Raw genomic sequence first — 14,425 nt, 5'->3', positions numbered from 1 at the left:
CATCTTGTGTCTGCCTTTAAACCAAAATAGTTTCACCATTATATCTGTAATTACATAAAAAAATTAGGCATAATCATTGAGAACCTCTATGTGTGAAGAACAGTTCTGCACATTTAGGCAAGGTTTTTTTCTTCTCTTAAACCACAGTTATACTAACAAACTCTCAAAGCTACTTTTTCTTTTACTGTGATACAAACAATACAACACTGATAAAGTCATATAACGTTTATATATATAAATAACACACTTTATGGCTAGATATTCTTTATGAACTACTAGTTTTAGACAAACAAGAACTATAAATTTATATTTAAGGATAAACTAAGAAAAGAAAGAAAAGGCAATACCTAGAAAGTAAATCTGAATGCCAGATGAAATACATGCATACATAAAACCTAAACTTCCTACCTAACAAAGTATGCAAGAAAATAATAGATGAATATTTATAAAATCCTTATTAAACTAGATGAGTACATGCCCTTGAAATTAAATGTAAAAAAAAAAAAAAGCTTTTGTAATTCTCTGCTTAATCCTCTCAGCAGTTATTAGAGAGGAGACCTTCACATTTATTACTCTTTCATCCTACAGAGCAAATATTTTACTTTCAAAACAGTAATAAATAAATCATTGTAAAAATATTTTCCACAGAATTTTAATAAAGCAGTCAAACTGGACACGAGAAAGTAAAACAACTCCAAGCAGAGAAAAGCAATAAATTCAATGCTAGAAACTTTTAAGAGATTATTAGGTCTTTCCTTTTCCTTTTTTTTTCTTTTTAATTTGAGTGTGTGAGATGAAAGAGGAGGATGGAGTCTTGCTTATTTTTTTTAATCAAGCATAATTTCCTAAAACCATTCAGGATCGACTCCTTGCACGGTATTCCACTACATCCTAACTACATACAACCCTGCAGGGGACATAACTAACTACCCCTAAGGGAAAGGTGTGGAGAAGTAGAGAGAGGCAGACAAGCAGGAAATGAAGAAAGACAACTTAGTAGAAATAACTTAGCAGAAACAGAACTTTGCAAATGCGAAACAATCCCGGTTCAGGCTTAGTCACATTAAAGAAAAACTGTGGACTTTACCAAACAAGATGGCTACGCATGTGTGGTGGCTAGAGGGAGATGAGAAGTCTCTGTACCTTCCTTTCAATGTTGTTGTGAACCTAAAACTGCTCCAAAAATAAAGTTTTTTCAAAAAATAAATTAATAATAATATACTAAGACTAAGTAGGGCTTATCCCAGGAACAAAAGAAAGCTTCAGTGTTAGGATATATTTCCATTTAATACATAAAATAAACAAATCTAAGCAGGAAAAACAAAACGGCACTCTATCTATAGTAGATAAAAAGCAATTGGACAACATTGAATACCTATTCTTGATTAAAAGTAAAATGACTCAGTAAAATAGAACCAAACATACACTTGCTCAATCTGATAAAATAGATTTCAGACTCAAAAACAGCATACAATACTTTAAAGAAACACTAGAAGCATTCCCACCAAATCAAGAACAAGACAAGGATGCCTATAACTATTACTACAATTTAAAACTGTACTTGTGTGTAACTGAATTAGACATGAAAAAAGTTAATGTGTAAAAAAACTAAAGCGATAGCTTCAAGATGGCAGAAGAGTAAGATGTAGAGATCACCTTCCTCCCCACAAATGCATCAGAAATACAGCTACATGTGGGAAAACTCCTACAGAACACCTACTGAACGCTGGTAGAAGACCTCAGACTTCCCAAAAAAGGCAGGAAACTCCCCACGTACCTGGGTAGGGCAAAAGAAAAAAGAAAAAACAGAGACAAAAGAATAGGGATGGGATCTGCCCCTCCGGAAGGGAGCTGTGAAGGAGGAAAAGTTTCCACACACTAGGAAGCCCCTTCACTGGCAGAGACGGGGGGTGGGTGGCGGGGAAATCTTCGGAGCCACAGAGGAGAGAGCAGCAACAGGGGGTGAGGAGGGCAAATCAGAGAGATTCCCACACAGAGGATCGGTGCTGGCCAGCACTCACCAGCCCGAGAGGCTTGTCTGCTCACCCGCTGGGACAGGTGGGGGCTGGGAGCTGAGGCTCAAGATTCAGAGGTCAGATCCCAGGGAGAGGACTGGGGTTGGCGGCGTGAACACAGCCTGAAGGGGGCTAGTGAGCCCCAGCTAGCCAGGAGGGAGTCTGAGAAAAAGTCTGGACCTACCTAAGAGGCAAGAGACCATTGTTTTGGGGTGCGCGAGGAGAGGGGATTCAGAGCACCACCAAAATGAGCTCCAGAGACGGGCGTGAGCCACGGCTATCAGTGTGGACACCAGCGACGGGCATGAAACACTAAGGCTGCTGCTGCAGCCACCAAGAAGCCTGTATGTCAGCACAGGTTACTACCCACACCTCCCCTCCCGGGAACCTGTGCAGCACGCCACTGCCAGGGTCCCGTGATCCACGGACAACTTCCCCAGGAGAACACACGGCGCCTCAGGCTGGTGCAACGTCATGCTGGCCTCTGCTGCCACAGGCTCGCCCTGCATTCCATGCCCCTCCCTCCCCACCAACCCCAGCCTGAGTAAGCCAGAGCCCCGGAAGCAGCCGCTGCTTTAACCTGGTCCTGTATGGGTGGGGAACAGAGGTCCTCAGGTGACCTACATGCAGAGGCGGGGCCAAAGCTGAAGCTGAACCCCAGGAGCTGTGCGAACAAAGAGAAAGGGAAATTTTTCCATGCAGCCTCAGGAGCAGCGGATTAAATCTCCACAATGAAACTGAGGTACCCTGCATCTATGGAATACCTGAATAGACAACTAATCATCCCAAAATTGAGGCAATGGACTTGGGGATCAACTGTAGACTTGGGGTTCAGTTTCTGCACCTAATTTATTTCTGGTTTTATGTTTATCTTAGTTTAGTATTTACAGCTTATTATCATTGGTAGATTTGTTTATTGATTTGATTTCTCTCTTCCTTTTTAATATATATATATTTTTTCCTTTTTCTCCTTTTGTGAGTGTGTATGTGTATGCTCCTTTGTGTGATTTCATCTGTATAGCTTTGCTTTTACCATGTGTCCTGTCTGTCCTTTTCTTTTTTTTTTTTTTTTTTTTTTTTTTTTTTTTTTTTTTAAGTATAGCTTTTAGCACTTCTTATCATTGGTGGATGTTTTTTGGTTTGGTTGCTCTCTCTTGCTTTTCTTTTTATTACTTTTTTATTTGTTTATTTTTAATAATATTTTTTTATTTTAATAACTATTTTATTTCATTTCTCATTCCTCTTTTTTTTTTTTCTCCCTTTTCTTCTGAGCTGGATGGCTGACAGAGTCTTGGTGCTTCAGCTGGGTATCAGGCCTGAGCCTCTGCGGTGGGAGAGCCATGTTCAGGACACTGATCCACCAGAGACCTCCCAGCCCCATGTAATATCAAACAGCGAAAGCTCTCCCAGAGATCTCCATCACAACGCTAAGACCCACCTCCACTCAATGACCAACAAGCTACAGTGCTGGACACTCTGTGCAAAATAACTGACAAGATAGGAACACAACCCCATCCATTAGCAGACAGGTTGCCTAAAATCATAGTAAGTTCACAGACACCCCAAAACACACCACCAGACGTAGACCTGCCCACCAGAAAGACAAGATCCAGCCTCATCCACCAGAACACAGGCACCATTCCCCTCCACCTACACAACCCACTGAACCAACCTTACCCACTGGGGGCAGACACCAAAACCAAAGGGAACTACAAACCTGCAGCCTGAGAAAAGGAGACCCCAAACACATTAAGTTAAGCAAAATGAGAAGACAGAGAAATACACAGCAGATGAAGGAGCAAGGTAAAAACCCACCAGACCAAACAAATGAAGAGGAAATAGGCAGTCTATGTGGAAAACAATTCAGAGTAATGACAGTAAAGATGATCCAAAATCTTGGAAATAGAATGGAGAAAATACAAGAAACGTTTAATAAGGACCTAGAAGAACTAAAGAGCAAACAAACGATGACCAACACAATAAATGAAATTAAAATTTCTCTACAAAGAATCAATAGCAGAATAACTGAAGCATAAGAATGGATACGTGACTTGCAAGATAAAATAGTGGAAATAACTACTGCAGAGCAGAATAAAGAAAAAGAGTAAAAAGAATTGAGGACAGTCTCAGAGACCTCTGGTAAAACATTAAATGCACCAACATTTGAATTATAAGGGTCCCAGAAGAAGAAGAGAAAAAGAAAGGGACTGAGAAAATATTTGAAGAGATTATACTTCAAAACTTCCCTAATATGAGAAAGGAAATAGTCCATCAAGTCCAGGAAGCACACAGAGTGCCAGACAGGATAAATCCAAGGAGAAACATGCCAAGACACATATTAATCAAACTATCAAAAAAAGAAAAAATATTAAAAGCAGAAAGGGAAAAACAACAAATCACATACAAGGGAATCCCCATAAGGTTAACAGCTGATCTTTCAGCAGAAACTCTGCAAGCCAGAAGGGAGTGACAGGACAAATTTTAAGTGATGAGAAAGAAAAACCTACAACAAAGATCACTCTACCCGGCAAGGATCTCATTCATATTCGACAGAGAAATTAAAACCTTTAGAGAAAAGAAAAAGCTAAGAGAATTCCACACCACCAAACCAGCTTTACAACAAATGCTCAAGGAACTTCTCTAGGCAGGAAACATGAGACAAGGAAAAGGCCTACAATAACAAACCCAAACCATTTAAGAAACTGGTAATAGGAACACACATATCAATAACTGCCTTAAATGAAAATGGATTAAATGTTCCAACCAAAAGACACAGACTGGCTGAATGGATACATAAACAAGACCCATATATATGCTGTCTACAAGACACCCACTTCAGAGCTAGGGACACATACAGACTGAAAGTGAGGGGATGGAAAAAGATATTCCATGCAAATGGAAATCAAAAGAAAGCGGGAGTAGCAATTCTCATATCAGACATTATAGACTTTAAAATAAGGTGATTACAAGAGACAAAGAAGGACACTACATAATGATCAAGGGATCAATCCAGGAAGAAGATATAACAATTATAAATATTTATGCACACAACATAGGAGCACCTCAATACTTAAGGCAAATGCTAACAGCCATAAAAGAGGAAATCCACAGTAACACAATCATGGTAGGGGACTTTAACACCTCGCTTTCACCAATGGACAAATCAATCAAAATGAAAATAAATAAGGAAACACAAGCTTTAAATGATACATTAGGGCTTCTCTGGTGGCACAGTGGTTGAGAGTCCGCCTGCCGATGCAGAGAACGTGGGTTCGTGCCCCGGTCCGGGAAGATCCCACATGCCGCGGAGCAGCTGGGCCCATGAGCCATGGCCACTGAGACTGCGGGTCCGGAGCCTGTGCTCCACAACGGGAGAGGCCACAGCAGTGAGAGGCCCACGTACCACACACACACAAAAAAAGATACATTAAACACGATGGATGTAACTGATATTTATAGGACATTCCATCCAAAAACAACAGAGTACACTTTCTTCTCAAGTGCTCATGGAACATTCTCCAGGATAGATCATAGCTTGGGTCACAAATCAAGCCTTGGTAAATTTAAAAAAACTGAAATCATATCAAGTATCATTTCCAACCACAACGCTATGAAGCTAGGTATCAATTACAGGAAAAAATTTGTATAAACTACAAACACATGGAGGCTAAACAATACACTACTAAATAACCAAGAGATCACTGAAAAAATCAAAGAGGAAATCGAAAAATACAAAGAAACAAATGACAATGAAAAGACAACAACCCAAAACCTATGGGATACAGCAAAAGCAGTTCTAAGACGGAAGTTTATAGCAATATAACCCTACCTCAAGAAACAAGAAACATCTCAAATAAACAACTTAATCTTACACCTAAAACAATTAAAGAAAGAAGAACAAAAAAAAACACACAAAGTTAGCAGAAGAAAAGAAATCATAAAGATCAGATCAGAAATAAATGTAAAAGAAATGAAGGAAACAATAGCTAAGATCAATAAAACTAAAAGCTGGTTCCTTGAGAAGATAAACAAAATTGATAAACCACTAGCCAGACTCATCAAGAAAAAAAAGGGAGAGGACTCAAATCAGAATAAGAAATGAAAAAGGAGAAGTAACAACTGACACTGCAGAAATACAAAGGATCATGAGAGATTACTACAAGCAACTCTATGCCAATAAAATGGACAACCTGGAAGAAATGAACAAATTCTTAGAAAAGCACAACCTCCCAAGACTGAACCAGGAAGAAATAGAAAATATAAACAGACCAATCACAAGCACTGAAATTGAAACTATGATTAAAAATCTTCCAACAAACAAAAGTCCAGGACCAGATGGCTTCATAGGTGAATTCTATCAAACATTTAAAGAAGAGCTAACACCCATCCTTCTCAAACTCCTCCAAAACATTGCAGAGGAAGGAACACTCCCAAACTCATTCTATGAGGCCACCATCACCCTGACACCAAAGCCAGGCAAAAATACTACAAAAAAAAGAAAATTACAGACCAATATCACTGATGAATATAGATGCAAAACTCCTCAACAAAATACTAGCAAACAGAATCCAACAACACATTAAAAGGATCACAAACCATGATCAAGTGGGGTTTATCCCAGGAATGCAAGGTTTCTTCAACATACACAAATCAATCAATGTGATAAACCATATTAACAAATTAAAGGAGAAAAACCATATGATCATCTCAGTAGATGCAGAAAAAGAATCTGACAAAATTCAACACCGATTTATGATAAAAACTCTCCAGAAAGTGGGCATAGAGGGAACCTACCTCAACATAATAAAGGCCATATACGACAAACCCACAGCAAACATCATTCTCAATGGTGAAAAACTGAAAGCATGTCCTCTAAGATCAGGAACAAGACAACGATGTCCACTATCACCACTATTATTCAACATAGTTTTGCAAGTCCTAGCCACGGCAATCAGAGAAGAAAAAGAAATAAAAGGAATCCAAATTGGAAAAGAAGAAGTAAAACTGTCACTATTTGCAGATGACATGATACTGTACATAGAGATTCCGAAAGGTGCCACCAGACAACTACTAGAGCTAATCGATGAATTTGGTAAAGTAGCAGGATACAAAACGAATGCACAGAAATCTCTTGCATTCCTATACACTAATGATGAAAAATCTGAAAGAGAAATTAAGGAAACACTCCCATTTACCACTGCAACAAAAAGAATAAAATACCTAGGAATAAACCCACCTAAGGAAACAAAAGACCTCTTTGCAGAAAACTATAAGACACTGATGAAAGAAATTAAAGAGGATACAAACAGATGGAGAGATATACTATGTTTTTGGATTGGAAGAATCAACATTGTGAAAATGACTATACGACCCAAAGCAATCTACAGATTCAATGCAATCCCTATCAAACTACCAATGGCATTTTTCACAGAACTAGAACAAAAAATTTCACAATTTGTACGGAAACACAAAAGACCCTAAATAGCCAAAGCAATCTTGAGAAAGAAAAACGGACCTGGAGGAATCAGGTTCCCTGACTTCAGACTATACTACAAAGCTACAGTAATCAAGACAGTATGGTACTGGCACAAAAACAGAAATATAGATCAATGGAACAGGATAGAAAGCCCAGAGATCAACCCCCACACATATGGTCACCTTATCTTTGATAAAGGAGGCAAGAATATACAATGGAGAAAAGAAAGCCTCTTCAATAAGTGGTGCTGGGAAAACTGGACAGCTACATGTAAAAGAATGAAATTAAAACACTCCCTAACACCATACACAAAAATAAACTCAAAATGGATTAAAGGCCAAAATGTAAGGCCAGACACTGTAAAACTCTTAGAGGAAAACACAGGCAGAACACTCTATGACATACATCCCAGCAAGATCCTTTTTGACCCACTTCCTAGAGAAATGGAGATAAAAACAAAAGTAAACAAATGGGACCTAATGAAACCTAAAAGTTTTTGCACGGCAAAGGAAACCATAAACAAGACGAAAAGACAGCCCTCAGAATGGGAGAAAATATTTGCAAATGAAGCAACTGACAAAGGATTAATCTCCAAAATATACAGGCAGCTCATGCAGCTCAATATCAAAAAAACAAACAACCCAATCCGAAAATGGGCAGAAGATCTAAATAGACATTTCTCCAAAGAAGATATACAGATTGCCAACAAACACATGAAACACATTAGCTCATCACCACTAATCATTAGAGAAATGCAAATCAAAACTACAATGAGGTATCACCTCACACCAGTCAGAATGGCCATCATTAAAAAATCTACAAGCAATAAATTCTGGAGAGGGTGTGGAGAAAAGGGAACCCCTTGCACTGCTGGTGGGAATGTGAATTGGTACAGCCACTACGGAGAACGGTATGGAGGTTCCTTAAAAAACTAAAAATAGAACTACCATATGACCCAGCAATCCCACTACTGGGCATATACCCTGATAAAACCATAATTCAAAAAGAGTCATGTACTACAATGTTCACTGCAGCTCTATTTACAATAGCCAGGACATAGAAGCAACCTCAGTGTCCATCGACAGATGAATGGATAAAGATGTGGCACATATATACAATGGAATATTACTCAGCCATAAAAGGAAACGAAATTGAGTTATTTGTAGTGAGGTGGATGGACCTAGAGTCTCTCATACAGAGTGAAGTAAGTCAGAAAGAGAAAAACAAATACCGCATGCTAACACATATATATATGGAATCTAAAAAAAAAAAAAAAAAAAAAGTCATGAAGAACCTAAGGGCAAGATGGGAATAAAGACACAGACCTACTAGAGAATGGACTGGAGGATATGGGGAGGGGGAAGGGTAAGCTGGGACAAAGTGAGAGAGTGGCATGGATATATATACACTACCAAATGTAAAATAGATAGCTAGTGGGAAGCAGCCACATAGCACAGGGAGATCAGCTCGGTGCCTTGTGACCACCTAGAGGGGTGGGATAGGGAGGCTGGGAGGGAGATGCAAGAGGAAGGAGATATGGGGATATATGTATATGTATATCTGATTCACTTTGCTATACAGCAGAAAGTAACACACCAATGTAAAACAATTATACTCCAATAAAGATGTTGAAGGAAAAGAAAAGAAAGGAAGGAAGGAAGGAAGGAAGGAAGGAAGGAAGGAAGGAAGGAAAGAAGGAAGGAAAAAAGAGTAAAACTATGTCAATTTACACCTAATATGACTGGATACTCAGAAAATCCAAGAGAATCAACTGAAAAATAATTATAAACACGAATCAGATGGAACAAGAGAATTCAATGAAAACACAAAGGCCTAGAATAGAGAAAACAACTTCAAAAAGAAGCACAAAGTTGGAAGATCAAGTCTGTCTGATTTCAATCTTTATTATAAACAAAAGTAGTCAAGACAGTACTACCACAAAGACAGATAAAAAAGATCTAGGGCATAGAACAGAGCATGTAGCAATAGTCCCACACATACATAACAACTTATTTTTTATAAAGATGCAAAAGAAATTCAATGAAAAAAGGACCATCTCTTCAGTACTTGGTGCAGAAACAACTGGATATGCATATGCAAAACAAACAAACAAAAACCTATCAACAGGCTAAAAACAACCCAAATGACTATGGATTAATTAAGTAAATTATGGTACACTGATAAGATGGAAATCTGTGCATCTATTAAAAAAAAGATTGAAGGAGATCTCCATGTACCAAAACTGGGGCAAGGGGACACAAAATAAATTAAGTAAAAAAAAAGCAAGTACAGAAAAGGGTGTTAAGAATCACCTCTTGGGTAAGGGTGGTAAGAATATAAATAAATGTATTGCACATGGATAAAGAAATTCTGATGGATACAATAAATGCTAATAGCAATGGTTACTCTTCTGAGATGATGATAAATATCTGCTGTCTGACTTTTAAAATTTTGTTAACCACATTTAATCTATTCAAATAATTCTTTTTTAATTGTCTTTCAAACTGGAAATGCAAATAAGTTGTAATTTAAGAAACTGCTACTTCTTATTACTACGTAGGATGCTGTATTCTAACACCCATGTATGTATATTAAGTTAAAAATTAAACAACTCATTATCCCTTCACTAGTTTGACAGATCAAATTCAACAAAATGGAGAGGTTGTTTATAGAGCTATGTTAATAAACTCCTAAAATCAAAGTTATCTTCAAGTTTTTATAGACAGAAATGAAATTCTACTGTTTTCTACCCAAAAGTATGCATTTTTCAGAGTTGTAAATTTTGTTAAAAACCACATAAAAACTAGGCTTTCTCATAAAAATGATACGTACTTCCCTGACAAATGCTGCATCATTCATAACACCACTATAATACAATCCCCAGTAGCAAAGATAAAAATAATAAGCAACTCTAGAGCAATAACCTGTCAATCGTAGCTACTATTCTATAACTGGTGTTACTACAGTCTTACCCTTTAGACCAACTCTGCTGCAAAATGTGCTTTCCCTCTGTATTCTACAACTTTACACTTTGGTAAGAGAAATTGAGGACAAAAAATAACAGTAAAAACTGAAAAGGAGGGAAGAGGAGACTTATATGTAAAATTCCAAATAACAGAACTACTTGAAAAAAAAGAATTTCCTATGATGATTTCAAAGGGTGGTTATATAAGCTAAGTAGAAAGGAAAAAAATTAGAGCATCGTTTTTTCTAGTGAAAAACTACATGAAAAGTTGGTCAACATAAATATATACTTCAGATCCCTAAAGAACAATTTTCTCAGCATTTCTAAGCAGCATTGATTCTAACTAATAAAACTACACTGAGACACATTTTCTTAAATGCTGAACTTTGAATTATGGCAGCACAAGGTGTCAAAGTACTTTTTTTAAAAAACGAACGCAAACGGAAACAATTTGGCTTCTGACCAACTTTTACACTGACTTAAAAATTTAGAAAGGTGTGGCCCATGTTAAGTGTTAACGTTATCCCTACCCTACCGATTGGGCAGGGCACAGAAGTGTATGGCTCTTTTAGGCACTCCTATAATATTCCTGCTGCCAAAACAGACACAAAAGGCGAGCAGTGAACATGGCACCAGAAGTCAACCAACAGTCCCATGCCAAGCAGGCATTATGCAAAATAAGTGAAAGTAGAATGATAACTTTGTATTTGTTGAGAAGAAAAGATAGGCATTCAACAGAGCTGAGATTACTGCTAAGATTACATCCAAGGGCTAATACCAAATTGAGTGGACTTGAGTAGAAGCAGTTAATATACAACAAAAACTTACATCATCTAACATGTGAGATTATATTAGAAAAAAGTTTAAAACGTTTAATTGCTTACATTGCTATTATTTCCTATATTATTCTATCATAACCACCCCTCCTCCAAAACATAATAACTCCATGGTACATCTTTACTGTCAAATAATATGCGGCAGTTATAAATCTCTTTGCATGACATGGAAATATTTCCAAGTTGTATTGTTAAGTGAAATAAGTCTCGGGTTTTCAGTGTCAAAACAACAAAAATAAATAACAAAAGAAAACCTTCCACATGTGTGTATATACATATGTAAATTAATTTTTAAAATAAGACTACGTAGTAAACACTGTTGACCTTCAGAAGGCTTCACAGGTGATTTTCACTCTATATAATTCTATCCTGTTTACAGCTTTTTAAAAAACATAGTATGAACCAATAGCCATGAATCACAAACTATTATAAGAAACAAGGGGGACTTGCCTGGTGGTCCAGGGGTTAAGACTCCGTGCTCCCAACACAGGGGGCCCGGGTTCAATCCCTGGTCAGGGAACTAGATCCCACATGCCCCAACTAAGAGCCCACAAGCCACAAGTAAAGATCTCAAACACCACAACGAAGACCCTGCACGCGGCAACAAAGATCCCGCATTCCGCAACTAAGACCCAGCGCAGTCAAATAAATAAATATTTTTTAAAAAAGAAAAAAAGAAAAGAAAACAAGGAAGTAACCTAACTTAAGTTTCTGTCACTAAGAATCTTACTAAAATAAAATAGGTAAACAACAAGGACCTACAGTATAGCACAGGGCACTATATTCAATACCATGTAATAAGCTATACTGGAAAAGAATCTGAAAAAGAAAAAAAATATATATATATATATATATATGAACTACTTTGCTGTACACCAGAAACTAGCACAACATTGTAAATCAACTATACTTCAATTTAAAAACAAAAAAAGGATCTTGCTAAAGAGCAGACTTGGGAATTATATATGTTTGTCAATATAGTGCTATATTCAATTCAAGTAATTTCTGGAAAAATCAAGACAAGTGGGTCTCAAAATGTCATTCATATTCCTTTTCCAAGCTGAATTTTGTTCCACTACAAGTGTTAATTAGAAAACTTTACCTTTCTTGAAGCATGGATGTCAAAAAATGGCTTATTTCTGACACTAAATGGTTCCTGTGTTTTGTCAATGAGCCCCGTCTTCATTTTTTCATGTCGAGGATTTATTATTTCTCGTTCTATACACTGCAGACGAATAGTAAAATCACAATCTCCAACCGGCTGTGCCTGAATTAAACAAGACAATTATTTAAATTTCAACACTAAAAACTATTTTATCAGCATAATTATCAGGCTGACATACTATACATAGCAGTCTATATAAACAGCATCCTTTGGAGTTGCGCAGTGTATAGCCTGAACAACCATAAGTGCTAGCCCTGATGATGAATTTGACTAATGACAGAAGCATACCTAAACATGCAAATGCACACACATACAGGTACTTATTTTAATTATAAATATATAAAAGAGTATGGGAAAATGGTATAAATCTTCTCAAATATAAAGTGATCCAAAGTTTTCACATCTGAATTAAAGTATTAATATACTCACTAACCATTTTTATTGTTTACATGAATTAGTAAAATCTGTGTAAAAAGTAAAATCCACATAGTCAGGAAAGTACAAGCAAACAACACACCAAAATAAGCAAAAAAGTCACCTATAATGTTTTTTGTTGTTTCAAGTGCTAACACTTTGCAGCTTTCAAGAAGTAGAAGATATTTTATTAAACAAATACATTCTCAACTCTGAAAACTAATACAGAAAAGGTTTATATGATATATTGAAAAACAAAAGTTTTCTTCTTCCCCCATATGTATATATACAGTCTATATATTATGGTATATATATATATATATATATATGGTTTGAACCATGGACTAAAAAGCACATGTACACTTCTGTATGAGCTGAGGGCAGGGGCTTGTCCTCTCCTAATGGTATATACAAATTCAGCTATAACGTATCACCTGGGTGACAGGAGTGGTGCAGATGAGCAGCATCACCTCAATGGTGTATCAAGTACCCTCTTCTTTATTCTGCAACTGGACACACTTCCATGCATTTTTCCCATCTTTTCTGCCTTCTTCCTCTTCTCTAATCTATATCACTCAACCTAACATTTTACCCAACCTACTGTTTACAAAGGGGTAGCAACACTTGCTTAATCTGTGAACATTAAATACACCTCAAGGATGACTTGTTCTCAACTTTGGAAGGATGACAATTTTGATACTCAGCAAAGAATATGGAGCAAGACAAGTGAGCAAGAGCTAGGTATAAGGGAGAATATGTTCCCTTTACATAAAGGCATACAACTGTTTGTAAAGGGTATTTACTGAAGAAATGCTAGTTAGTAAATAACCACACAGTCCATGTGCAGACTTTTCCATGTCACCTATGTCATCAACAAGGTTGAAAAACCTAAAATGTCAGGCTTATTTATTAGATGAGTTGAGACCCCTATAAAATTAAAGTGAAACAAGCAAGCCCTCTTTTTAAGAAATAAAATTAAAAGTCTAAAAATTGTTTTAAAAAATTGTAAGTAGTCTAAATTCCCTCCTAGATACTCTTCACTTTAAAATTCACCAAAACAACTAGAATAGATTGAAATCAAGTTCACCTTCAAATCTCTGTTGCCTATCATAAAGGAAGCTCCTGATAGATTAGGTGTTGAATCATTGAGAATAGACTACAGGAAGCGCTCAAAAACTATTGACTAACTGGCCTCCCTGTTTTGAGTTATTTCTCACTTAAAAACACTATCCACGATGCCAGTGGAGTTATCCTTCAAAGCAATAAAAATATGATCATATCATTACTGTAACCAAAACCCTTCAGTAGTGTCCTATTATATACAGAACAAAGAACTAAGCTAAAATGTCTTATTCAAGTAATCTGGTCTCCTACCCACTAATCCATTCTCATTTCCTGCTATGTCTCACATCTCACCATCCATCAAGTACACTAAAAACCATCTAATGCTCCTGACTTCTAAGGCTCACTCCTTCCAAATTAATCTGTATCACTTTCTCTGTCTACAACTCCACACTTCAAATAACTCAAGTATACCCAGGGTAAGCTGGAATA

General features: G+C 37.0%; 1 protein-coding gene across 2 annotated transcripts in view; it reads right to left on the bottom strand.

Moving 5' to 3' along the window:
• The window catches only part of RNGTT (RNA guanylyltransferase and 5'-phosphatase), a 235,576-nt gene that overhangs the window by 130,902 nt on the left and 90,249 nt on the right, over nucleotides 1-14,425 (bottom strand). For both annotated transcript variants that reach the window (XM_060115193.1, XM_060115192.1), the window contains exon 11: nucleotides 12,395-12,559. In XM_060115193.1, the coding sequence (XP_059971176.1) occupies nucleotides 12,395-12,559 (165 nt within the window). The remainder of the gene's footprint in view (nucleotides 1-12,394; nucleotides 12,560-14,425) is intronic.

Source organism: Mesoplodon densirostris, chromosome 12 (assembly GCF_025265405.1).
Source record: "Mesoplodon densirostris isolate mMesDen1 chromosome 12, mMesDen1 primary haplotype, whole genome shotgun sequence".
Lineage (NCBI taxonomy): Eukaryota > Metazoa > Chordata > Mammalia > Artiodactyla > Ziphiidae > Mesoplodon > Mesoplodon densirostris.
The sequence above is the reverse complement of the archived record's forward strand: the minus strand, read 5'-3'. Positions and strand labels throughout refer to the sequence as shown.